General features: G+C 43.7%; 2 protein-coding genes across 4 annotated transcripts in view; one reads left to right on the top strand and one right to left on the bottom strand.

Moving 5' to 3' along the window:
• Positions 1-1,256, top strand: part of LOC147452979 (glucose-induced degradation-like protein) — a 41,224-nt gene extending 39,968 nt beyond the window's left edge. The window contains exons 6-7 of the mRNA XM_086518529.1: positions 596-723; positions 805-1,256. Of these exons, the coding sequence (XP_086374655.1) occupies positions 596-723; positions 805-883 (207 nt within the window). The 3' untranslated portion in view covers positions 884-1,256. The remainder of the gene's footprint in view (positions 1-595; positions 724-804) is intronic.
• Positions 1,257-8,502: 7,246 nt separating this feature from the next.
• LOC147452978 (outer envelope pore protein 16, chloroplastic-like) overlaps positions 8,503-25,533 on the bottom strand; it is a 65,584-nt gene continuing 48,553 nt past the window's right edge. Inside the window, exons 6-9 of one of the 3 annotated variants that reach the window (XM_086518528.1) lie at positions 16,801-16,868; positions 9,924-9,942; positions 9,769-9,811; positions 9,162-9,488 (exon numbers count right to left, since the gene is read on the bottom strand). In XM_086518528.1, coding sequence (XP_086374654.1) covers positions 9,422-9,488; positions 9,769-9,811; positions 9,924-9,942; positions 16,801-16,868 — 197 coding nt within the window. In that variant the 3' untranslated portion in view covers positions 9,162-9,421. Of the gene's footprint in view, positions 8,732-9,161; positions 9,489-9,768; positions 9,943-16,800; positions 16,869-25,533 lie in introns of those variants that run through there. The other 2 variants (XM_086518527.1, XM_086518526.1) reach the window with 2 other exon arrangements.

The raw sequence follows: 25,533 nt of genomic DNA, 5'->3' as shown, positions 1-25,533 counted from the left end.
CAGAAATCCTTTAGTGTACTTATTTCTGAGAGCTGGGGCTGATGATGGGGGATGGATATAGGAGGTGAGCAAGTAGCACAAAGTAGTGTCCCCATGTCCATTTGGGCGGAGGAAAACTCCTAAAGCTCGTTGTGGAGGCATGTTGAGAAGGCATGCTCAGCAGCTGGCTCAGAAGAATATATATTCAATCAGGGGGCTCACCCGCTTTGATGCCATTGTTGGGCATATTGCTATGAAAAACCTGCAAAGAATCAGATGGGGAAGTAATCAATCGGTAGCCAGTGGGCCATCTAGACACATTCAGTGTTTAGTCAGTAATTTATGACACACATGCGCGTCATATGAAATATCTGCTTCCGAGTTCTAGAGATCTTTGATAGTACTTGTAGGATCAAGTCTCAATTATCCAGCATTTGGCCAAATAGCAATTATCTTTGAAGCACGTCAAGCCTGACATTGACCTGTAAAAGGCAACGAATGTGGCTCAAGGACTCCAGTGCTATTCCTATTTGCATGAAATTGTGAGGTTGTGCCGCTAATCTTTTCTAGAGCTCCGTTTCAGGAATGAAGTAACGGTTTCTATGTGTTTTTGCAGAGGTGGAAGGAGAAATTTTTTGTCAATGTCGGTGCAGATTGTGGGCTGACCATTGCTGGTTTTTACTATGTATGCTTTTCTCGTAGTGATGGCTCAGTTCACGGTTTCTATTATGATCCCAACAGCAGGTAAATGCAGGAATAACGTCTCTGCTTTCCCCTACATGATTGCTATGCCCTCTCAAACTCACATGTTGTGTGAAACTGCAGCCCTTTTCAAAAGTTGGAGCTGAAGGCTTTAATGGGGGGCCAAAGCGGCCATTGTTTTGCCTCATATCAATTTGCCTGAATTAGTTCATGCTCATGCACGTCGCAGGAGCAGTGCAAGAATAAGACGGCTGCCTGTAGTAGAGCCCGATCTCTGTGATTGCTGCTCTCTGTTCTCAGGCACTAGAAAGTCTGGAGGCATGGAGCATTAGAGGTTTTCCAATATGTGGTCCTATCATTTCTGCACACATTGAAAGTTTATGATAGGTCTGTACATTATAGCATAAATCTCTTGTAAAAAGCATGTTCCAAATTCTAGTGAACCATTCCACAGGAAAATATTACAGTTGCCTCATGAAGGCTATTATAGCCTTTTTGTATCAATTCCCAGGGCTAGGTCTTTACGTTTCAAAAGTAATGAGACCATCTACAGCACGATTAGTGTTAACTTTCAAGCTCCTGAGTTTGTTTTTTTCTTTGATATATAAAGTTACAAACTGTCCCTTGGTAGGTGCTTACCTAAAGGCGGCCTTTGTTTATAATATATATTTGGTATGCTGGGTCTAAAGGCCCTGAGCATGTAGCATAGCTGTGCTTTCTCATTAGTACTAGTGTTATTGAGTGTCAAAAGTGCTTCAATTCAAGGTTATGAGTGCTGATACTTTTGTTGGGGTTGCTTTTATGCATTGGGATGTCCATTTCATTTAGAAAACATATTTTTCCAGTCATCCAATGTGTGATTTGGTTACTATAGACACTTTGGAGACATAGTCCTTCCTATATCGGCAAGAAAGGTGGGTGCCATCAGGGGTGAGAGTATGGAACTGCTTTCATGAATGTCTTATCTTGTTAAGAGTGGGGTATAACAAGTCAGCGTCGCTCAGAGCTTATGAATTGTACAATGCTAGCAGAAAGTGGAACATTACTAGTTCTAGAGTGGTCTCCACATGTTGCTCCAATTTTGAAGGGATCTCAAGATTGTGGGTCTCACTTCATTTATGGCTGTGTTCTTTATAACCAACTCCCATGTACTTCAAAATTCAGTTCAACTAGGGCAGAAGCTGAGTTGAAGTGATATCAAAGGTTCATGGCCCAATCAGAGTGTGCCCAAAATAATCTCGAGGTAAACTGGAATTTACAACGGGATTGGCAAGTTCAAAGGTTGACTTGTCTAGTGTGGAATTGGAGTGTCCTAAGTTAAACAGTGGAACAAGGAAGAGCTTTGCAAAGTAGAATGATGCCAACCTTTTGAGCTATAAATTTGCCATATATGAAAGTCACTTTTGTGTTACAAGTTCTTATTCGGGGTTAGGGTCGCCTCTCTAGGCTGCTGTACCTTCACGGGCAGAAAGCCACCTGCTTTTGTCAAACACTACCCCCCCAACCCAGTTTTGGAATGTAAAAGAAAGGGTCAATATTGCAGCCAATGAATATGAACCTCTCCTTCGAAGTAATATGTAGCTGTTATGAACATCGTCGATGAATTGTTCTAAAAAGTCTCATGATGGAGCTGCTGGCTATAATGTCTTGTGGATGACTACAATGTTTGTACCTTGCACACTCCTTCAAAGGTGAATTTGAGCTTAACTTCACACTCACACACACTTTAGTTTTACTTGATGAGCTGGCTCATTTTACCTCTTCTTTGATTCACCAATAACTGACCCTTAATGTGTAAAGGATTTTCTCACTTGATGACTTGGTGGAAAGCTTTCCTAACCTAGGGGACTTTTTGCTCCTGTTGGTGAATGCTCCATTAGGGGTTTGTCTCTTGTGAGTTTGGACTTTTACCAAACTTGCATTCTATGGGAATTTTGGACCTGCCTTTAAAATTGTAACATGGGTTACTCTCGTGCCAAAAAAAGGATATTGATACCCCTTTTCGATAGACTTGATGGGCATTGTCAAATCCGATGTGGGACTACCACCTTGGAATAGAGCTTGACTTTCCTTTTTCAGGTGTTGCTTACCTTGATTATTTAAATCTTAAGATCTTTCTATATCCCGCAGATGGTTGTCCCCTTGGAAAATTTTAGCCCTCTTCAGCCTTACTTTGCTATTTGAACTTTTTTGAAGTGTTCTCATCTTTGGGCTTTGCTTCCCTCCATTTTTTACCTTCTAATGAAGTAACATATTCACCTAGGCATACCCTAACTTGCCTTTTCAAACCTTGGGATTTTGAAGGGTACTTTGCTCCTAGCTTCTCTTCCCTTGCTTCACCCATTAGTGTCAGTGCCCCTAAACTCCTAATGGAGTTGCTCAATATTAGAAGGAATCTTTCCTCTGATTTCTATTAACATCACCTTATTGGTATGATAAATTCTTATACCCTCATGAGCTTGCATAAGGGCCTTCTCCATTAATGTGGGACTCTCCCTAAATTTTGACACCTCTTACCTAGGTGGGAACATGCCCTTCTTATGCCTCCAAGTTGGACTTCAACCCCCCTTGGGCTATGTAACTCATTAACTACCACATCAAGACAATGCACTCTCTTTTGTGATCTACACCGCGACCATTTGCTTTGTGTTGCGCTCACCTCACTCTTTGGCTAAGGCAAGCCTTCATTTGCCCTTCTGCAATGCCGACAACTCTTTTGCTCAACTCTCTTTGCTTTGTAGAATGGTTTAGAAGATCTTGGGACTTCTCATTTGCTTTGTGATGAGAAATATGGGCTTTACTCATCATGGAAACAATGGACTCACAGGTCTATGCTCGATTTACTAAAGTCGACTGTTTTTTGGAGAAAAATTTGGTTGGCCACAAACATATTGGTATACTTAGCTAGTGTTGTCATTGGTTGCTTACAAATAATGGATTAAATTGACCTACTGGTGTTACTGGCTATGTAATTTTTTTTCCGATTTATGAGTTGGTTCCTCGCTCTTGACAAGTTTTGTTTTGACCATTAACATGGAATAGGAAATGAGAAAACTTGAGTTTCTGGTTTGGGTTGTTATAAAGCTCAAGACATAGAGTTCCTTTCTATTGATAATCTTTGAGATGGTGAAGGGTGCTTAAGTGTTCATTGGGTACCTTTTGAAAATCTGATTTTATTTGGCTTGATTGATCATAGTTCATAGTCTTCTCTTACTAGACACTTTAATGGTTTCTTTGGAATTGGGTGGAAAATCAGCTAGAATGCATTGTCAAGGTGATTGAGGCAAACTATTACTTTTTTGGACTAGTTGTAGCTTCTTGTTGCTTGAGATAATATGAATGGGTAAATGAAAAATGATTTTGGGGTTACCAACGAGCTATGTGTAATGGGAAATTCGGCCTCTCTCTCTCTCTCTCTCTCTCTCTCTCTCTCTCTCTCTCCTCTTGACCTCATGGTAATATAAGAAGGTACTACCTCACAAGGGTATACTTGCTACAATGGTTTATTGGCTCTATATACTTCTTACCAATGGCTCCTTATGGCTTTGGTTTGATGATAGTCATTAACAATTAAAATGTTGCTTACTCTTATCTCGTGTTTTCGTTGAATATCTCACTCTAGGTTTTCTTGACTCGTGCTATTACCAAGCATTTAGACCGGTGCCTTGTTGGTTTCATTTTTCACTTCTCTACTTTGATCATTTGGATGCTCTAATGAGGCCTTGGTTTCATAGGTCCTTAGCCTCAAATCTAGGTAGTTCCTTACATGGGCAGTTCCTTGTTTGATTTACATGGCTGGTTTGCATTATATTACATGGACAATCCCTTGTTTGATGTACATGACTGATTTACATTAGACTACATGGTTTGACGAGACATCGTGGCTTTGTTGGGCTTGTTTGCCTTATGTACACCTTGGGATGCTTTACCTACTAACAATTTCTAATCGTTCTATTGCTCATAAATTGGATGCTTATTAGGGGTTATACCTAAATTTGCTTCTAGGAATTAGCGGGAAAAAATATTTTTTCCATGGCTTGACTAGAATCCTATTACATTACTCTTGCTTGAACATATTGGTTTGATGAAGAAATGACCTAGTAAATAGTTATCTTGACTATTTATATTTGACCCACGATGCTTATATAGAATTCTTTATGTGCTTTCTGTCCTCCAAGAAAATGAGGGTGGTAGAGGAAGTGAGCTTGTGGGTTGTGACATCTGTGGACCTGTGAGCTTGTTGTTAACTTTTGCCCTTCAATCTCATTGATTGGCTTTGTTTTCCTTGAACTAGGTTGCTTCTGGTCATCATGCTTAGTTGTGTTCACAAGAACTCAATATTGCTTCTGAGATTAGGTTTTATGTTTTTGGAATTAGGAAACTATGGCTCAGATTGTTATCTCTAACTACTGCTCTTTGAGTTTGCCTCTCAATTTTGATTTCTAGCCAAATGATTTGCACCAGAATCCCAATATGTTTCCATGATTGGCTGGCTAGGGAGAATGCTTTTATGATAACCAAGTGGCAAATATCTTTTGCATAGTTGGACTACTGCTTTAGGTTATTCACAATTGAGTTCTTTAACTTATGACTTTCTGGTTATAGGTAACCTTTGCAATATCTACCTTCTTTACTTTCGTAGCCTGGAATACTAGAAATTTTACTCCTTGTTAGCTTGACTTTTGTCCAAATTTAATGTACCCTACCTGCATTCATGTATGAAAACTCTATGTTGGCCATTTGTAATCTTGAGCCTATTTGTTTGTCTCCTAATTAAATACAACTACTAAGTTAATTGACTGGGGTTATTATCACCCAGAGGGTATGCTCTAAAAATAATAAGGAACTAACCTATTTTTTCAAATGATAATACCCTAACACTAATGGCACCATAGAAGATCTCATTTTCTATATACTATCCGCAAGAAACATAACGCATCAAGCAGAACACTGCATCAATCCTTACATAGTTTGCATTGGTTGATTTTGATAATCTGGCTATAGACATGCTGAATTAGACTGTCTTGGAAAAATATATTTTAGCTTTATGGAAGGGTAAACACTTTGCCTCCATAATGTATAAAAGTTACTTTGAAGGATCTATTGATTGTGTTGATACTCCTCTAAGACTAATTTTTGATGGCTTATTCAGATAAAAGGGAAGAGGGTACTTAATACCTCTTCGAATTATGAAAATTACTCTGTTTGAAAGTATGGGATGCCACATATCTGACTTTCTCTTGAAGGTTTTTCAATATAAATCCTATAAATAAAATTGGACAAAAATACTAATCATTAAAACATAGAACCTTTTGTCTACCGTCAACCAAAGTATATATAAAGTTACCTCCTTAAACTTTTTAAGTTTACCACGATACAAAGAAATGGAGGTGTGAAGCATATTCTTACAAAGTGATGTTTTCAAAAAGTACCATAAGCTTAGAAAAGCGTAATGAAAAATAGTAAATTAGAAAGATTAATAGTGCTATAACTTGCACATACGTATCGTGCATGTTTATTACTTACATGCCACTTTTCTATCTATAATTCGTTTATATATAATATAACTTTTGGTTTTGTTCATGCAACTTTCTCCAAATAGACTATTTTCAAACATCCCATCATTAATATGTGTCTAGTTGCCTTTTCAAAATGTAATATAAGTCAAGCTTATTTTATGCACCATATTTGTCTCCTTCAAGGAGCTCTCTACTACATGCAAAAGATTATCGACAATAGCATGCAATAGAGTGCCCATGATCCCTTGCTCGAATCACTACTTAACATCTCCTCTCACAAGAGATATTTCATGAGACCGCACAAGAAACTTTTCATCCAAATAATCCACATTAAAATTTTATTTTTAATTTTTAACAAATTTTTAATTTAACACCGTCATAATTCGTATAAACATACATTCTACAAATCTTTAGTTAAAGGCCCTTTAGAAAACCTAAAACTTTCTTGCATTTGAAGAATCAACCTCAATCAAAATTGTATTTAAAAGGCTCAATTCAACCTTGTCATGATGTAAGGTAAGGAGGCCAATATAGTGGCAGTCTCCAATTGTACTTATGATTAGGGCTCATAATATGGCACTCACCTAATCCACACGCTTGCCATGCCAACAAAATGGTTTTGTCACACTATCGTAATCCAAGCCGCAAGTTCACATTCGCAACATAATTGGTGCCCTCATGCAATACTACTCTATTTGGATAGTTTTTTGCCCATCCAAGCTTTGCATAAGGCAAAATGCTGCGAGTTTTTTCCTCTTCAACATTTCAAAGATTATGAGCAAGATAATGCAAATGATCTATTGTAAGGCCTCGCTGTAGAGAAAGTGTAAACGTATTTTTTAAATGCCACAACACTGGCCTCTCCACCTTAGTAATTGCAATCCTTTGAAAACAAAGTAGAACACCTCTATGAAAATGGTTGTGATAACAGTGCCAATGAATCGGCTCTTGATGTGCTTCATGGATGAGGCTTTGATGGGTGCAAGGAGAGGAGATTGTCATTTGTTCACATACATACATAGACTGAATCTGCTACCTTGTTCGCCTCTATTATATCCCCTTTACTAAGGTTTGAAGAAACTGGGGTTGTGAGGATAAACTATACAAAGTCACATGCAAACTTCACGTGGTCATGTAGCGAAACTTGGGTACCCATAGAATAGTATGCATCCTCATGTTTTCACTTTGCTAAAAAGTGTTTAGCATCATAATTAACATTAGATTGTCTCCTATCCCCATCAACATTCTCTCCTTGTTCTCAAGCTTTCCTCTTGCACTTGGACATGGCAATAAATGTTCTTTCTGTTGGACATATTGGTGGTTTTGATATTATATACAAGAATCTTCTGAAGTCTGAGATTGTAATTCGTTACCTGGCTTGGCGCACAAAGAGTAGTAAAACTTACAAACGGTTTTCAGAATTGAACTCTGACGGACCGCGGGCCACCATATCCCAAAGCTAACCGACTCAGCCAGCCGCTTTCAGTGATAGCAAAATACACCTTTTTTTTATATAAAAAATGTATTTCAACCACTTACTCCTTGCTGCTCAACTTCATGCCATGTGTGTTGACCTCTCCTCCTCCCTCTTGCGCTTCCGCTCCCTTAACCTAGCTTGCTGGTGTTGACAATTGCGCCATCCCAATTGTTACCCACGCGTCGACATAAGCACTTTTGATAGGGCATCATCTTAGATTCGATATAATAATGGTTTTTTTTTTTTGAACATCGTAGGGATATACTTGCCTAGAGTTTTATGCTAAAGTCTCATTTCCTACTTTAATTCCCAATGATTGGATTGATTTCTTCGCCCTTTTTCTTTGGGGGGGGGGGGGGGGGGGGGGTGTTTATATTGGGTAGGGGTCTTATCATCTTCAACATTTGTGTCTCTAAGCCTTTTTTGTTTTCTATTTTTTTGTTGCACCACCACACTTTTAGACATTCGTGGCAAGGTTTCGATGTGGGCAACGGCTGCATATCGTCATGCTAGAAGTTCCATGCATCTTCAAATCGGGCTTTTGTCCTGTGATGTGGCAGTGTATCCACACAAGTCCTCGGCACAACCAGCACTTATATTCATCATTTATAATTTTGGTTGATCACACTCAAGCTTTTAATGATCCCTTATCATTTTGTACATACACACAAATGACTTTGTCCTGCTAGATGCAATTCTAGAATTGAGTAGATGTTTAGAAAAACTTTCCTTTATGCCTTAAAAAGCAAAAGAGTCTAAGAGAGAGCACCACTTACTCTCGTGCTGAAGTGCCCTCGAGGAGAAAAGCATGAGGGTGGTGGAAGCACGTAAATTCCTTAATAAAATGAACCATACAAAGTATGTGGCCACGATTTCAAAAAATCCTTGTTAGTACAAATCTATTGAGATACTTTTATCCCACATCTTTTCCCTCCTGCAAACTCTGGAGATCAGTTAACGGTGCAGCACTGTAGTCCACTTTTGCTAAACTGGGAGTTGGCTTGTCTCTCTGAGCAGGCGCCAACCATCGAAGTCTCTCTCTCAAGCAAGAAAGCTGTGGACAATTCTCTCTCTCTCTCTCTCTCTCTCTCTCTCTCTCTCTCTCTCTCTTCAAACTCGCGGTTCAACCAAGAGGCAGTAGAGGTTTCTCTCAGGTTGCCTCGCTCGCTCGTGCAATTATGAGACTGCAGCCGTGTCTGCAAGTGTGTGGTGCGTGGCTATCACAGGAGTCTCTCTCTCTCTCTCTCTCTCTCTCTCTCTCTCTCTCCTCTTTCACGATGTGGGGCAGATTGGCAATCTGAGCCTGATGTCGTGAAGAATGCCGCGAGACTGCAGGCAGAGTTTGCCAACCAGGGCATGCTACCGTAGTGAGCCAGAGAGTGCAGGGCCATAGGCGGTAGAGGGCAGAGCACATGCAAGGGGAGAGGGGACGAGGGAATCTTATAACAAGGGTATCTTTGAGGATATTGGATGTAGAGCGAGTATGTCCAGTAGTTCTTAGCATTAAAAAATACATTCAATAGTAATAAATTAGATCAACACCGAAATTCCAACTGCCTTAGCACGTGCTTGACCAACAGACAAGACCCTCACATAACCAATTGCCCTGGATGCTACCTCAGACAATAGGTATGGAAGAAACTATAATAACAATCATAAAGAGTAATTACTAGAGTTCTCTAGTTTGAAATACAGCTGCTAATGCAGGATCTTCAAGCACCAGTGTATGTATGTATGTTCATGTTCAACGCTCAAGACACTGCACATGAGTGAACTCAGGAGCTTCAAACAAGCCCAATACATTTGCCAACCTGTCATAACATCATTAGCACTTCAAAAAAACCACATATTCCAAGTTGCCCTGCATTTATTTAAATTCTTTCCTATCCAAGTCTTTGACATGGCTCACAAGACCTTGGACAACAAAAAATAGTCTGTAGCCTATCTGTACACACACACACACACACATACCTAGATGAATCCAGGATAAGCCCAAATTCAGCTTTAATGGAAAGTGCAAGGTATAGTCTCATGGTAGTCAACCATACGACAAAATAAAACGAAATACTATTAGAACAGTTTATGCTTTACCTTATTTGGAATTTCAGCCTCCAAGAGTATTCAAGTAAGATATCTGAGAAATTCAGAAGCAGTAGCAACTGCGGCTCCAGTTATCGCCCCCTCAATCATTTTATCCCGGTTGTACGATTTCTCCCCAAATGTAAGAAGAGCTCCCGTCAGTGCACCTCCCAATAAAGCATTTTTCTGAACAGAAAATCAAGGAAGAGCTTTTTTTGGTTAGACAACTCACATACACCTAACTTCAAATAAACGCCTTTATGGCACTTCAATTGGCATATCTAGAATATAGGTGTGTGTGCATAAGTGCGTGCACGTGTGTGTGTGTGTGTGTGTTCTCTCGTTGCGGCAGGCTCAAGACTTGGAAGCTGTTTTCACTGAGTCGGAATTGTATGCCAGCTTGCTTGATTTAGGTCGATGGAGAGCTCCTGGTTGGGATGGTCTCTTTGTGGAATTCTTCTCGTCTTTCTGGGATTATTTGAAGTTACCTCTATTATTCATGATGAATACAGCTTGGGAACAACAGGAATTACCCTCCTCTTGGAAAGAAGGTTTGCTCAAGCTGATCCCTAAGCATGCATTGTGTGAAGAATTTTCACATTGGCGGCCTATTACACTTATGCCTGTGGTATATAAATTAATGGCAAAAATGCTTGCTAACCGACTCAAATGCTTTCTGCATGAAGGCTTGCATCAATCTCAATACAGCTTCATTCCGCGACGTCAAATTACCGATAACCTAGCAAATGTCATTATTGGTATGGAATATGCAAAATATACTAGATAGGATGTATTAGTCATGCAGGTTGACATTGAAAAGGCATTTGATATTGTTCTTTGGGATTACATTGCGGATACCATGCAACATTTGGGCTTTGGGTCTAGGCTATCCCGTGTCGTGCTTTTCTTGTATGCAAACAGTACTTCTGCAGGCTTGCTGGATGGTTCTCTCACAAAATCTTCGCCTTTGGGACCATCGGTACGGCACGGCTGCCCTCTGAGTGCTTTGCTTTATGCGATCGCTACTCATCCCTTGTTTATGTATTTGGATTCCTTGACCTCCACTGGTAGGCTGCATGGCCTTACTTTACCTTCTGGTCGACAGTTTGCTGGTCAAGCTTATGCGGATGACTCTTTGTTCATGCCTCGTAATAACTATGATGATGTACAACAGATTATGCATACTCTTCACTTGTTTGGATTGGCAGCAAGTCTCAAAGTTAACTTTTGCAAATCCAAGCTATTGCCTCTGAAAGAGTGTGACTGGCATAAGATATTGTGGCCTGGAGAGATTGTTTCTCCCCATGTTCTGGTTCGCCATTTAGGTTATCCGCTGGGTTGGAATGTATCGGCTATCAAGAAAACGGATTGGGTGCTCCAACGTCTACATTCCAAGTTGAATTATTGGAAATTGTCCACGTGGCCACTTCATGTGCGTCTCAGGATTGTCCAATGCATCCTTGTGGCTTATGTGCAGTTTTACTTGGCTTTGTTATCCTGGCCTCGGTTGCGCTTGCAATCTCTCATGTTCAATATTTTAGAACATTTTTGGCGGACCTTGTCTACCAAGAGGGGCATTCGGCTTCTATCTATGGACAAGCTGTGTTCTCCCAAGCGGCTTGGAGGGTTGAATATTTTGGACTTGAGACGTCATCTTTTGGCTCGGAAAGCTATGTTGTTGCCAGTTTTGGTGGAGTAGCAACAACCCTGGGCTCTCATGGTCACACATTTATGTGCGCACATTGCCACCCCTTCTTTTGGTCATTGGCAACTGACTTATTGGGATGTTGTTTTTGGGAAGCTTGAAGGACACATTCCTGGATGTCCCTTTACTTCTTCTCTAATTGTTGATTGGAAGGTTGTCACTTCGCATTTGGCTTGGGATGGTCGACAATCCTCTGGCGGTAACTCTCTTCGCTTGGAGAGTCTGCATTGCAGCAGGGTTTTTGCTTCGACTTTGGTTCAACGGTCTCCTCGCCAAGAGTATTTTCTTTCCCAAAAAGGAATCTGTCAGGTGCATCAGGTGGTTGATGACTCGGGTTATGTTCTTTCTTTCGCTGATGCCGTCTCCCGTTTTCGGTTGGGTCTTCACTATTCTCCTCTCTAGCAGGAGATTCAAAATATGCTTGCTGCTCATTCGCCCATTCCTCCTCTGGATGAAGACTCGCTTCTCTGATTGGAATCTGGCTACTACTAGATTGGACTGCATCTCAGCTGCCAGTGTCTATGCCATTCTTCAGTCTGATGTATGGATTGTGCATCCGGGTGATCAGCTGTGGTCGCTTTCCGAGTCATCCTTGTGGTGGCAACACGCATTGTCTCGCATTTGGCAGAGTCATCTGCCTTTGAAGGAACGTGTTTTCTTGTGGCGGTGCTTGGTGGGAGCTCTACCTGTTGGCAGTGTGTTGCATGCTCAGCATATTGCGCCTTCCCGCTGTCCCAGATGCCTTGAAGCTGAGGAGACCGTGCCACACTTGCTATGGTGTTGTCGTCACTCCAGAGCCTTCATCCGGCAAGTGTCGACTGCTCTTCGACTACGTTTTCCTTCCGGCTCTTTTCACATACGATTTTGGCTTTTTGGGGTGCTTCGATCGCCACAATCTCAGTTTGCGGTCTTCCTCACCTGGGTCAGATTTTGGACTATGTGGGCCATCTGGCATCATAGGAACTCCTTAATGTTCCAAGGCACTTTTGTTGACCCCTTTCCCTATTTCAAATTATCTCTTGGTCAAGCGCTGCATTTTGCCTATGAAGCTGGAGACATCACTCTTGATGCCTACAGGATTTACTTTTGACTATTTTTAGCCTTCGGAGCCTCGTAGTGCTCCGTCTTTTGTATCCCTTTCTTTTCGTGGGTTTTCCTCGCTTTGAGGTTTCCCACTTGTAAATTAATCAAAGCAGATTTACAAAAAAAAGTGTGTGCGTGTGCGCGCGCGCGCCTTACAGATCTGTGGGCTAGCTGCTGGAAATCCAAATTATTGTCACTGCATCAGATGGATTTTGGCTTTTTGGGGTGCTTCGGTCGCCACAATCTCAGTTTGCGGTCTTCTTCACCTGGGTCAGATTTTGGACTATGTGGGCCATCTGGCATCATAGGAACTCCTTAATGTTCCAGGGCACTTTTGTTGACCCCTTTCCCTATTTCAAATTATCTCTTGGTCAAGCGCTGCATTTTGCCTATGAAGCTGGAGACATCACTCTTGATGCCTACAGGATTTACTTTGACTATTTTTAGCCTTCGGAGCCTCGTAGTGCTCCGTCTTTTGTATCCCTTTCTTTTCGTGGGTTTTCCTCGCTTTGAGGTTTCCCACTTGTAAATTAATCAAAGCAGATTCACAAAAAAAAGTGTGTGCGCGTGCGCCTTACAGATCTATGGGCTGGCTGCTGGAAATCCAAATTATTGCCACTGCATCAGATGGATTGGCATTCTATATATTATGACCAAGTGAGATTGTGAAGCCATATCCTTTAGCTTGGTCCGTAAACAATGCCAAATGATTGGACTAGGTTGAGCATAAACTTAGATCCAAATTACATTATTGGAATAGTTAAGTCCATCTTGATGGCATACATGCAGTTTTTTCTACCGTTGATTACATTGGCCATCTCGTCATCGTTGTGCTTTCATGTCTCGGATCTTGGAACATTTTTGGTCCACTTGCTCACACAAAAGAGGATTGTGACTACTTTCTATGGATAAAATATTTACTCCACAATCTTCTGATGGCCTGAATATTTTACATTTATGCTCTCATGTTCTTGCCACGAAGGCCATGTTGTCAATCTTGACTCTTACTAAAGCAAAAACTGCCCTCGATGTTGATGTTTGCTTATTTATGCTCTCATGCGGTTTCTACACCTGCTTTTGGTCACTAGCAACCTTCATACTGAGATGTCGGTTTTGGAAAACTTGAAGCTACAATTCCGGGCTGCCCCCTCGCATCCAATCTTATGGCTGATTGGAAACAAGTCACCAAGCATATGTCCTTGCATGGTCGGGAAGGCGATAGTGGCCATTCACTTCGGCTAGAAAGTATACATTAGAGCATGGTTTTTTATCAGACCTCAATCTAGCGAGCGGTCGCCCAAGCAGGCGGCTATCACTTGGTAGATCATTCGAGATCTTGTTGTTTCTAAATCTTTTGTTCAGGATCAACTCAGAGATTGGCAATATGACGGTTCTTCTATGCATTCCTTACGTGCCAGGAAGGTATATTACTATTTGCAATCACTAAAATATGGTATGGAACATGAATAAACGTATTGCACTATGGCACAATAAGGTCATGAACCTATGGCATGCTAAACTTCCCTGACAGAGCAATTGTTCATGTGGAGATGTCTCATCGGAGTTCTCCCAAATGGCAAATTTCTTCATACCCAAAGAGCTGCTTCTTCACGATGCATTCATTGTACTGCAAAGACAGACTATCCCGCATTTATTGTGGTATTGCTCCCATACGCATCGGTTTGTTGATTAACATCTCTACATGTCTTTGCACTTGTTTCCCTATGATATCTTTTGGTCAATATTTCTGGATTTTTGGAGTGCTTCCACCATTGCTACGGCAATATGCATTCTTTTTGTGTGGGTTCATTTTTTGGTGCTCTGGACAGTTTGAGAGCAGGTACTCTTCTCATGTTTCAGCAGGTACAAGTGGACTACATATTCCTCTTCAAAACCTCTCTTCATCAATCCCTTAAATTTGCCCACGACTTGGATGAGCTCTACTTTGATTGTTTCTGATTTCCCACTTGTAATATTTTCCTATAGGTGTTCCTCGTTTTGAGGTTTCCCATTAGTAATTCAATATGACATTACTAAAAAAAAGTGTGTGTGTGTGTGTTAACTAGATTAAATTAGTTCCATTGTTTAATCAAGACAGAAGAGGGAATCGATTGGAGAGAGTATAGAAGCCAAAAACATAAGGACAAACATTCTGAGTGGTTGGACTCGCTGCTTGCTGTGCTCCCTCCCCCATCACTCGCCGCCTTCTCCCCACTCCCTGCTCGCGCATTGTAGCCCCCCGCCCCCTTTCCCCCTCGCCTTGCACTGCTCCCCCCACTCGCCCCGTGCTGCTTCCCTGCCCTTGTCCCCCCTCTTCGTGCTGCCTGCCCTCTCCCATCTCCCGCCACTCGCCCCGCGCTGCCCCCCATCTTCACACAGCCCGCCCGCCCGGTACCTCTTCTGAGATAGGTGCCCAAGCCAATGAGGGTTGGCAACAGGTTCTTGCCCGTTACGCAAGGGACAAGCGCGCCAGTTCGGCGCCCCTGATAGATCCGAGATCCATTGGCTGCCCAGTCCCAAGAGGGCGCTTGCTTGCGGTTGCAAACAACATCATCACCCGATTCACCTTTTCTGCTGCACCTTTGACAATGTCAAAGGACAGCCCTCAACTAGTCACCTGCACAAAGGCAACAAGGTGTGAAGAGGCAGAAACGTGCATGCCTAGGGGAAGGCGAACGTTAAGGGATGAGCAAAGACACGCGAAGAAGGGGCAGGCGACAATTAGGGTTAGGGTTTCAGAGACGGCGCGTTTAGGGTTTCAAGCTTGCTACACCTCTCTCTCTCTCTCTCTCTCTCTCTCTCTCTCTCCCTTTCTTCAATCCTTCAAGGACTCAACTGCCTTTGACCCTTGCACATGTCCTTCCCATATGGCCCCGGAAATCCTGTCTTTTGTTGTTTTTGTTTTCTTTTCCTCTCTCTCTCTCTCTCTCTCTCTCTCTCTCTCTCTCTCTCTCTGGAATTTTGGGTGGGGAGCCAGAGCGTAGCGATAAGACTGTTTCTTTACTTTTTTTTTGTTTTTTAAGAATTATTATTAATTACAAAATGACGCTTGTAAGAAAAGGTAAGCAAAATCAACGTTTTAACTAATCCTTGGAATGGAATGGTACTAGACTCATCATTGTAATCAGTTGGTCTCATAGGTCATTTTGGCCTCTTGTAGACGTTAATATATCATTTCATTTCATTTCATTTCTCTCTACACTACATATGCCACTGTATTGTGTATTATGAGATACGAGGGCGCTTCCATTGCTTATTCAGGGAGGGTTTGGACCCCTAGATAGAGTCATGAGGTATCAGGATCAGAGATGCCTTGGCTTATATCTACTTGAGCTACACCGACATAGAGATAGTATGCTGAGGAGACATGGAGTACGACAGTCACAAAGACAGATCACAAACTTCTTTGGATCAAGGGACCCAGGAGACCAACCACCAACACAGGGTTGTACCCGCATTCATACCAAAGCACCCTCATTGACAGGGCGACTGAGCTCGGGGGATCTAGACGACCACGACCGAGACACAAGAGCACACTCCATCGACGGAGACTCCAACAGAGGATCAGAGGCATTCTAGCACGACACCCAGATTGTCATTGAGGGTCTATTCTACATTTTCACATTTCACATTTCACATTTCACACTTCAATTTCAGTTTTCATTTTTACATTCAGTACTACTTTTTGTACTTGTACTTCAGACATTGTATTAGATTCACCACTTTGTATCTGATGGTCTCATAGGTCATTTTGGCCTTTTGAGGACGTTAATATATCATTTCACTTCATTTCATCTCTCTCTCTCTCTCTCTCTCTCTCTCTCTCTCTCTCTCTCTCTCTCTCTCTCTCTCTCTCCCCTTTCTTCAATCCTTCCAGGACTCAAGCTGCCTTTGACCCTTGCACATGTCCTTCCCATTTGGCCCCGCACATCCTGTCTTTGGTTTTTGATCACTTGCATTGCTGAGTGTGTCTGCTCATGCATGCATGCAAGTGGGCATGCAGTGTGCAGGAGTTCTCTCTCATGGTTTCGATGTGGATGTACAGGTGTGTAAGTGCTCATGAAATACACCTGCTTTTCTTTCATGTCTGTGTGTGCGTGATATATAGGGGGGTTTTGGTTGAGTTAGCTGGTCCTTGTTTACTTGAGCGAGAGAGAGAGAGAGTTAATCCCTTTGTTTCTTTTTTGGGTTTGGGGGGGGGGGGGGGGGTCCTTGGCTGGTTTTTAATCACAATCATGCATTCTGCTGACCCTTACCCAATCACGCTTTCCCCTGACTCTTTCCATTCCATATTGCATCCCAGAATATACACCAGCAATAACCCCTGAACATCAATGAAAACAGTTCCAAATTAAACCTTGAATACTCTCCATTACTATTAGTTTCCAAAACCATCAGTTCCAAGGTAAGAGCACAGAGTATCAAAGTTTTTCTAAAAAGCACGGAAAAATGTCGTCTCTAATGACTTGCTACTCTTGCAACCAAGGCTACCAGGCAGCATTCCCATTGGAAAAAACATCAAACACCTGCAATCAATCTCTGACACACAGACCATGGTGGAAGCCTTGCAACTAGACAATACCCATAACGACAACAACTGGATCTTGGAGAGAGCAGAGAAAGGTAGAGGAGAAAAGCACATAGGCACGGGACTAATTACTGTTTCCAAAAGAAATCGGTGGCCATAGTCACAGGGAATTGCCATTTTTGGGTCTGCCATGTACCCATTCCAATTTCCCCGTTCTCGTCCTCATTCCATGTGACTATATAGTCACAGGGAATGGCAATCCATGCCATCCCCCGTTCCCGTTCCCATTTCCCGTTCCATGTGACTATGGGACTCTTGAACCGTCACTATCAGCTCCCCTGTAGTATTTGCTTTATTGCAGCAGTCACAACAGATCCTATAAAGAAGGATAGGAAATGCCTTGGATACTTGTAGGTGTTGCTTTATGTGCTTCCAAGCCTAGGGCCCCCTCTATAGGCCCTGGCTTGAAAGCAATCTATGGACAGAAACTTTCTTCAGTGGACACTGACTCTATCTACTCATGCACCAGACTCCACCAATCCAGAACTTCTACAAAGACATTAGCCACAGATTAATCACAATTCTGTCGAGGGTCTCACATACAAATGCTAATCATTGTAACCATTTAGCAATCACATCCAGACCGGGCTGATCTTTTCACGGATGACTCGCCATACTTTCCCTATTTCCCCCATTTTTACTCCTCGTCGTGAGGGCTGGTTGGCTGGCCGACCTTACCTTTGTGGGGTATATAGGCAGGGCAGGGGTGCTTGGGGGAGACTGTGTGTGCAGGCTTTGGGAGCACAGGGCGCCCCTAGAGGGCAGCCCTAGGAGGTGTAGTGGGCAGAGGGAGCAGGCAGCCCTAGTGTTTTTCCCACTCAGCCTCAGCATTTTCTCCCCCAGCCAAAGGGCAGCACTCAGCCTCAGCGTTTTTGGTGGGCAGCAGTAGCAATGCTTGGAGATCATCTCTATGGTGCAGTACCATCTCAGGGCAGCCTATTAATGGCCCTTGTGCCCATGCAGTAGCAGGTTTCCTCGACTGAGATCTAGATCCGCATCTAGATCTAGCCAAGAGGAGATGCACTAGATCAGTGCTCTCAGAGCATGTTGGAGGTGATGCCCATGTGGAGACCGTGTCAGTGGTCTCGTGTACAGGAGCAATTGGCAGTGTCAATAGCAGTCACAGTTGTGTGTACCTCGGATCTATCCATTGGGCATGTCAGTTCTATGCCGGACCACCCTTGGTCACTTGTATGAGCAGATTGTTATCAGCACAGAGGGTGTTTCCCAAATCAATCAATCTCTCTCTCTCTCTCTCTCTCTCTCTCTCTCTCTCTCTCTCTCTCTCTCTCTCTCTCTCTCTCGACCAACTGCAGCTCCCTACCGCGTACCGGCTGCTGCTCCACCCCGCGTACCTGCTGCCTTTCCCCACCTGCTGCTGCTGCAATCCCACGACCTGCCGCTGCTGCAATTGGCCCCTGTTGTACTGCTGCCTGTGTGCTGCTGAAAGCTACAGTGCAATGCACACAGAGCAAGAGAAAGTGCAGAGAGAAATACATATAGAGAGACACGCACAGAAGATACCCGACAGCCCATGAAGATATCCGCCATGATTCAGCTGAAGTGAAGGACACAAGGAAGCAAAACAAACAAGCAAGAAAGATGGCGGCGCACTTGATGGTCACAAGCAAGAGGATGACAGCCATTGAAAGAGAGTTGAAAGAATGCAAAGTTCACATGGAAGAGTGGAAGAAAGAGAAGAACTCACTTCTTGAATGGAAAAAGAGGGAGGAAAAGGCGAGGGAACTAGAGCGCAAAGAGTTCTGGGCTGAAATTCAAGCTCTAAAAGGTAACATCTCAGCCCTTCGGAAGGAACTTGCCGAAACTAAAGAGAGAGGACGCCTTGAAGATGGAGAAATTCAGCCATCAATGATAGATGAGCTGAATATTATACGAGCGCAAGTCAAAGAGATAGAGGAGGAAGGAGAAAAGAAGACCTCATGGGTGTAGGTTCTCTCCAAAGCAAAAGGTGGAACAGGCTGAAAAGTGGATTGAAGTTGTCAAGAAGGGGAAGGGCAAGGACATTCCGGCTACACCCGACATCATCAACAAGACACTTGAAGAGGAACAACGAAGAAGGGTACGCACTCTACACGTGAGAGTGACCGGCCTAAAAGATTCAAATAAGGTGGACCAAGAGGTGAAGAGCCTCATGTCAATGATGGGGGTGGAGAAGCCCTCGCACACACAAGCTTGGAGAGTAGGCAAGAAGAATTAAGGTAATGGGGAGAGTTCAAAAGAACGGGCTCTCATTTTGCACTTTCCCTCCATGGAAGAAAAGAAAGACTTTTTAAAGAAGAGGCCAACCCTCAAGAAAACAGGTATCTTTTTAGAAGATGACCTTACCCTCTCACAGCTTGCACATATGAGAGAGGTCATGCCAGAGATTAGAGCAGCAAGGGAGAAGGAAAGTTAGCCTTTCAGAGATGGGCGAGTAGTGATTACAGAGCATCGCCCTACATGACGGTGCGAGACCTATGGGACCACTCTCAGGATGGTTATTTGGAACTGTAATGGTTCGTATAGACTTGATGTGGGGGCCTTAGAGGACAGCTTCAGAGACAGAGACATTGTTTTCTACTCAGAGACTCATCAAGCTCCAGGACGGTTGATGCCGCATATCTCACGATACAAATGGGAGACAGCTTGCCGGACATGCACCAGATCTGAGCATGGGACTAGAGGATCAGGAGGTGTAGCACTTCTTTTCAAAGAGGAGCTCTAGCCACTATTGCACATAGTTCGGAGAGATGATCAGGCAAGATACATGTGGGTGAGGCTGAGGGCAAAGACTGGACATTTCTTGTACATCGCCATATGCTATTTTCCTCCCAACACTTCAATATATGCTTCACCCAGAGGACAGTCTCCTTACTCTGTACTTGATGATGATATTTGGGAGTTCTCCAAGGATGGAGACATCATACTATTGGGGGATTTCAATGCCCGTATAGGCAGTTCACAGACGGTTTTCTATGACACCTCAGAGGAGATGCTCAGAGAGCTAGAGCCAAAGGAGATGGGGCTTGAGAGATGCTCACACGACAGAGTGCATACAGAGTATGGGAGATACCTCAGGGAGATGACGACTACTCACAGTTTAGCCATACTGAATGGCTTACCGACCTTCCCAGCATCTACAGGTTTTACTTGTTTTCCACACAGACATGGGGCCAGTACTGTAGACTATGTTCTGACACATCCGAGCTTTATCTCTCACATTCAGGATTTTACAGTGGGGCCCAAGCCTGTTGGGATAGCAGTAGATCATGCACTTTTGACATTATCAGTCTCCTTTGAGTACAATACATCTCAGGCCTCTCGGGGTGGTAGACAACCACCCTATACTTTTACACCAGAGACTGATTCAGTCTATGCAGAGGAGATACGTAGACTTTTATGCACATCAGAGCCAGTATACACAGTGGAGGAGATCACGTCTATGCTGACAATGACATTACATGGGGCAGCGAGACAGAGGCATACCCACACACTCAGCCTGGTCACAAATGTCGTTCTGGGCACATGCCTCAGAACAGCTGGTATGATCAGGAGTGTCGACAGAGGCGAGCTCAGATCCAACGGGAGCTTACATTGGGAGTGATCACCTAAAGACACTCTCGTATTGCTACACAACGACTAGTACGACGGAAGAAGCGAGCTTTCTTGGTCCAGATGGAGCAAGATTTATATCAGCTCTTCCTTAGTAGAGATTCATGAGAGGCTTAACGTCTATTCCGTGAGCAGTCTCCCTCACCAGTGATTACTTCTACGGAGATATGGGGGCAATATGCAGCATCATTATACACTGTACCATTATACATTGTACCTAGACAGCCACCACTACCAGATCCACCACAGCCATGTCCGGCTACGAGCACCTTCTTTACCACTGAGATGGTAAAGGAGGCCATTGACAGGATGAAGACCAGACGAACACAGGATCATGAGGGTTTGGTAGCAGAGCACATTATACATGCTAGGGACTTGTTGGCAGAGATGCTTGCACGGTTGTTCTACCGTGTCATGTGTGAGGGCTTTCCTGAGTCTTGGAGATAGTCTACTATTGTACCTATCTTCAAGACAAGAGACCCACAGTGCCGGGGAATTACCATATTATCATGGTAGGACACACATTGGCACGGTTGTATGCATCCATCCTTGAGCATAGGCTGAGCAGTTGAGCAGAGACTATGGGCATGTGGGCACCTGGACAGGCTCGTTTCAGGAGGGGTTTCTCCACACTGGATCATTTCTTTACACTCAGAGCTATCATTGAGGAGGGTCGAACACATGGTAGCCGGATATATTGCAGCTTTCTGGACTTCCGCAAAGCTTTTGACACAGTACCGAGGGCCAGATTGATGTGCCGACTTATGGAATTGGGGGTACCCACAGAGTTGATATGGGGGATTATGGCATTGTACAGTTCAGTGATGGGTCATGTACGCACCCTAGAGGGGATATCTGACATAGTTCACTCCACTATCGGAGTGAAACAGGGATGCCCATTGTCCTCTACTTTATTTGGTATGTATGTTGATGTGGTCTCTGATAATATTGAGAGAGGAGGAGATAGAGGTGCTCAGCTTGCAGGGACATGGATCCCTCTTTTAATGTATGCTGACGATATCGTGTTGATATCAGACTCACCAGAGGGTATGCAGAGATATTTGGACGCATTGCATAGTTTTGCAGGGGATAGTGGATTGTCTGTCAACCTTGGTAAAACCAAGGTCATGGTATTAATACCACGCCACAGTGGGTCAGGAGATCAGCACCTACATTCACATATGGTGAGGACAGTATGGAGTACACTGATGCATACACATATCTTGGGGTGGTCTTTAGTGGACCGAGGTTCACATTGAGAGTGGTTGCACACTAGATTGACTCGTGCCTATGCAGCCCTAGGCGGTTTAGAGAGGATTTGTTCGCAGGTTCAGTTCCACGAACCTTGAACAAAGCTCTGGCTCTTCGACACTTTGGTCGCTTTAGTTATGCACTACGGGTTTCAGGTTTGGGGACCATCTGTTGACAGTGCCGGATGGAGTAATATGGAGAGGCCCTTGGTATCTATGATTTCTAGGTTGATTAGAGCTAAGGCCTCAGTTCCACATGACATCATACGAGCGGAGCTGGCTGCCCCACCTATGGAGATTGAGGAACTTACCAGATTCACAGCTTATGGGACACCACCAGGGACAGATATGCTAGGCTTGCTCTTGAGTCGTCCAGACAACTGGCATTATAGGCAGATACATTGGTATGCACAGATGAGCTCATGGTTTCAGAGGCATGGTTTCAGCATGGACAGGCTGCCCCCTTTCCAGTATTCTCTTGATGCACCATCTTTGGCTCTTACACGGATGGAGATTACTAGACTCATTTGGCAGGATCTTATCCAGCTTGATACCAGGAGGACATGGATAGAGCCATCACGAGAGTTGGGTACGAAGAGGGCTTTTGAAACCGGCCTGTTCAATCCAAAAAGGGCGGTAGACTTTACTTTAAACCTTGATTTAGCTTTCACCCATTATTAGTCGTCTATTTTACCTGTACTTTCAAGACACAACAAAGGGGAGAGGGATACAGGCTGCTAGATTGCACCTGTATGAGTAGACGGACACCAGATTGGCCCCTAACTTAGGCGCCCCTTTCGGTATTTCTTTATTGTTCAAAAGAGGGAATAAACGCTGTGGTTCCTACAAGCTGCCCCGCACAAACTCGGCTGAATTTCCACTGTTCCAGCCCGATTTCGGCAGCATAACTGTACTAGAACCCTTCACGGTCAGTATTCCCACGCATTGACCGACTTTCCCGACGCATACGGGCACTTTGCAAAACCTGGCGAGAATCTGCAGCACGCTGAATTCTCTGTTTTCAGCCCTGAAAATGCGCCAGATCACCTGTACAGCGGTCCCCTTGCGTCCCCGAACCTCCTGGGGGTATTAGGGTCCGTTTAGGGCCAAAACCCTAAACCTGCAAAAATACACAGCAGGCTGTAATTCACTGTTTCGGGCTCCGTTTCGCGTGCCGGTCGCATCCCTAGCAAGTCCTCGAGCTCCCGCACCTGTAGGGCTACTTGCCCTTTGAATCGGACGAGATTTCTGGCGTGAAACCTCTCCGAATTCACCTGTACCTGCGGGGGGATTAGCCGCTAGCTAATCCAGTACCTGTGCAAGAGGCTCTTGCCTCGGCAATCGCGCATGAACCCACACAACTGTACATTGGTCAAATGAAGAGCCCACTAGAGGGGCACAACATACTGCCAAAGGGGAGAGAGAGGGCAGTGCGTAGCGTGCAGGGCATCACTCCTGGCACCGCACTGTGCATAAGAGGGAAAGCAAGCACTCCATAGCTCTTAACCTGTGACAGAGACTTGCAAAATGAGCCTCCCAACTATAAATCACGTTTTTGCCTTCTCTATAAGTAGTAAACTGGCCTCAAAGTGCCAAGTGTCACTCATTTGTGCATTTTCCCGCTTTAGACCCTCGGGTCTAAAAATATCTCACCTGCAGCCTCTGTTGACTTGGCCACAGAGTAACAAAATGATCCCCATGTCAAACTGCACGTAATGACGCGAAGACATTTTCAGGTCCCAAAATAGCAATTCCCTAAATTTTAGGAGATGCTGCCATTGTATCTTTCTAGGTCATCCGACCCTCTTTGTACACTGCGGCCACATCCAAAACTGAAATGTAGCCTCTGTAGCAAAGGATTCCACTTTGGCTAGTCAATGACCCCACTTGGCTAACCATAGTCCTTGTCCAACCTTAGTGCTCTCTTGCCCTCAGGCCCGGACTCCCTCTGGACAGTTCCACACTAGCTATGCAATGCAGGGCAGTTAGATTTCCCGAGGGGTGTTTCCAAAAAGTGAAAGTAAATAGATAATAAGAAAGAAATCAACAAAAAGGATAGATAGTAGTCACACACTGGTGACATACCCCCCTCTTGAAATCTCAAACGTCCTCGTTTGCATCTATGTCGTACATGCTTACTGTCAACACTGATGTATTCAACACCTCGTCGACTCATGTATTGCCTGCGTGTGAACCCTGTCCCAATGACATAGTGGTAGCTTCGCACTCTGCCATTGCTTTGAGTCACTAACTTTCCAATGACAAAATGGTAGTTGCACATTTTGCCACTGTCTTATAGTACACGTTGGATCCCGTAACACTTTCGAGCATACCCAAACCGACAGTTTAAGAATGCAGTTACACATGTACTCTTCAATAGAAGCAATCACTGTATCCTTGACAAACTGACAAGAAATACTCACTTCTATAGCACTAATCAAACTTTTGGACATTCCATAAGAGCAATTGCCAAACTGACAATCTGTACAGCTCTAACATTCATGTAACAGGTATTTGATTTGAGCTCACTTTAAATACCATGTACATCATTTGTTTCAGAAGCCATTGTCACACTGACAATCCATGTAGCTTTGAAACTCAAGGGGTCAAGGTAGGTTGCAAATCGAAGGCTTCCAGGTAAAGTGATAACACAGTTGGTGACTCTGCAAGTTCACCTTCTTCCATCCACTTAGCATCCATTGGTGGATAGTTTCTGAACTTTACCAAGTAACGCCTAGCAACCTTGCCTTTCACTTTCCTTTCTTTGTGTGCCAAAATCTGTTCAGGGACCAAGATCTCGTCAAGTTCCTCGACTTCCGGCTGATCTTCAGCTGGCATATCTTCTGGCACATCACCCACATAGGGTCTGAGAAGACTCACATGAAACGCATTGTGAATCTTCCAGCTGTCAGGCAATTTCAGCCTATATGCAACATCACTGATTATGTCGCACACTTGAAAAGGCCCATAGTAACGCATGCTGAGCTTTGGAAACAGTCTTTCCTTGCCCTTCATCTTCTTTAACCTTGCCTTTTCAAAGCGTAAAAGCACCCAATCACCAAGTGAATATACCACTTCACGACGGTGACGATCAGCTGCTTTCTTTTGCTTTGCCTGAGTCCTTTCTAAGGCCACTTTGACCTTCTTGTACATTTCATCCATGTCCTGAACATACTTATCTGCTTCAAATATCTTGTCCTTTGTATGCAGTATGGGAGGAACCTTCTTGCCACCTTCAACTATCTCAAAAGGTGCCTTGCCAGTTGATGAATGCACTGTATTATTGTATGCATACTCCACCAATGGCAAATACTGCTCCCACTTTCCTTTATGCTCTGACACATAGCACTTCAGCAGATCTAGGACAGTAGAATTTGCCTCTTCTGACTGCCCATCTGTTTGAGGATGAAATGACGAAGAGAATTTGAGCGTGGTGCCCATATTCTCAAACAAGCCTCTCCAGAACAAACTAGTCATGCGTGGATCACGGTCGCTAATAATCGACTGTGGCATGCCATGATACTTGAAAATATTGCTCA

The sequence above is a fragment of the Adiantum capillus-veneris genome, chromosome 8, assembly GCF_014529385.1.
Source record: "Adiantum capillus-veneris isolate H3 chromosome 8, ASM1452938v2, whole genome shotgun sequence".
NCBI lineage: Eukaryota > Viridiplantae > Streptophyta > Polypodiopsida > Polypodiales > Pteridaceae > Adiantum > Adiantum capillus-veneris.
Note: the sequence above shows the minus strand (reverse complement) of the source record. Positions and strands in the feature narration are given on the sequence as shown.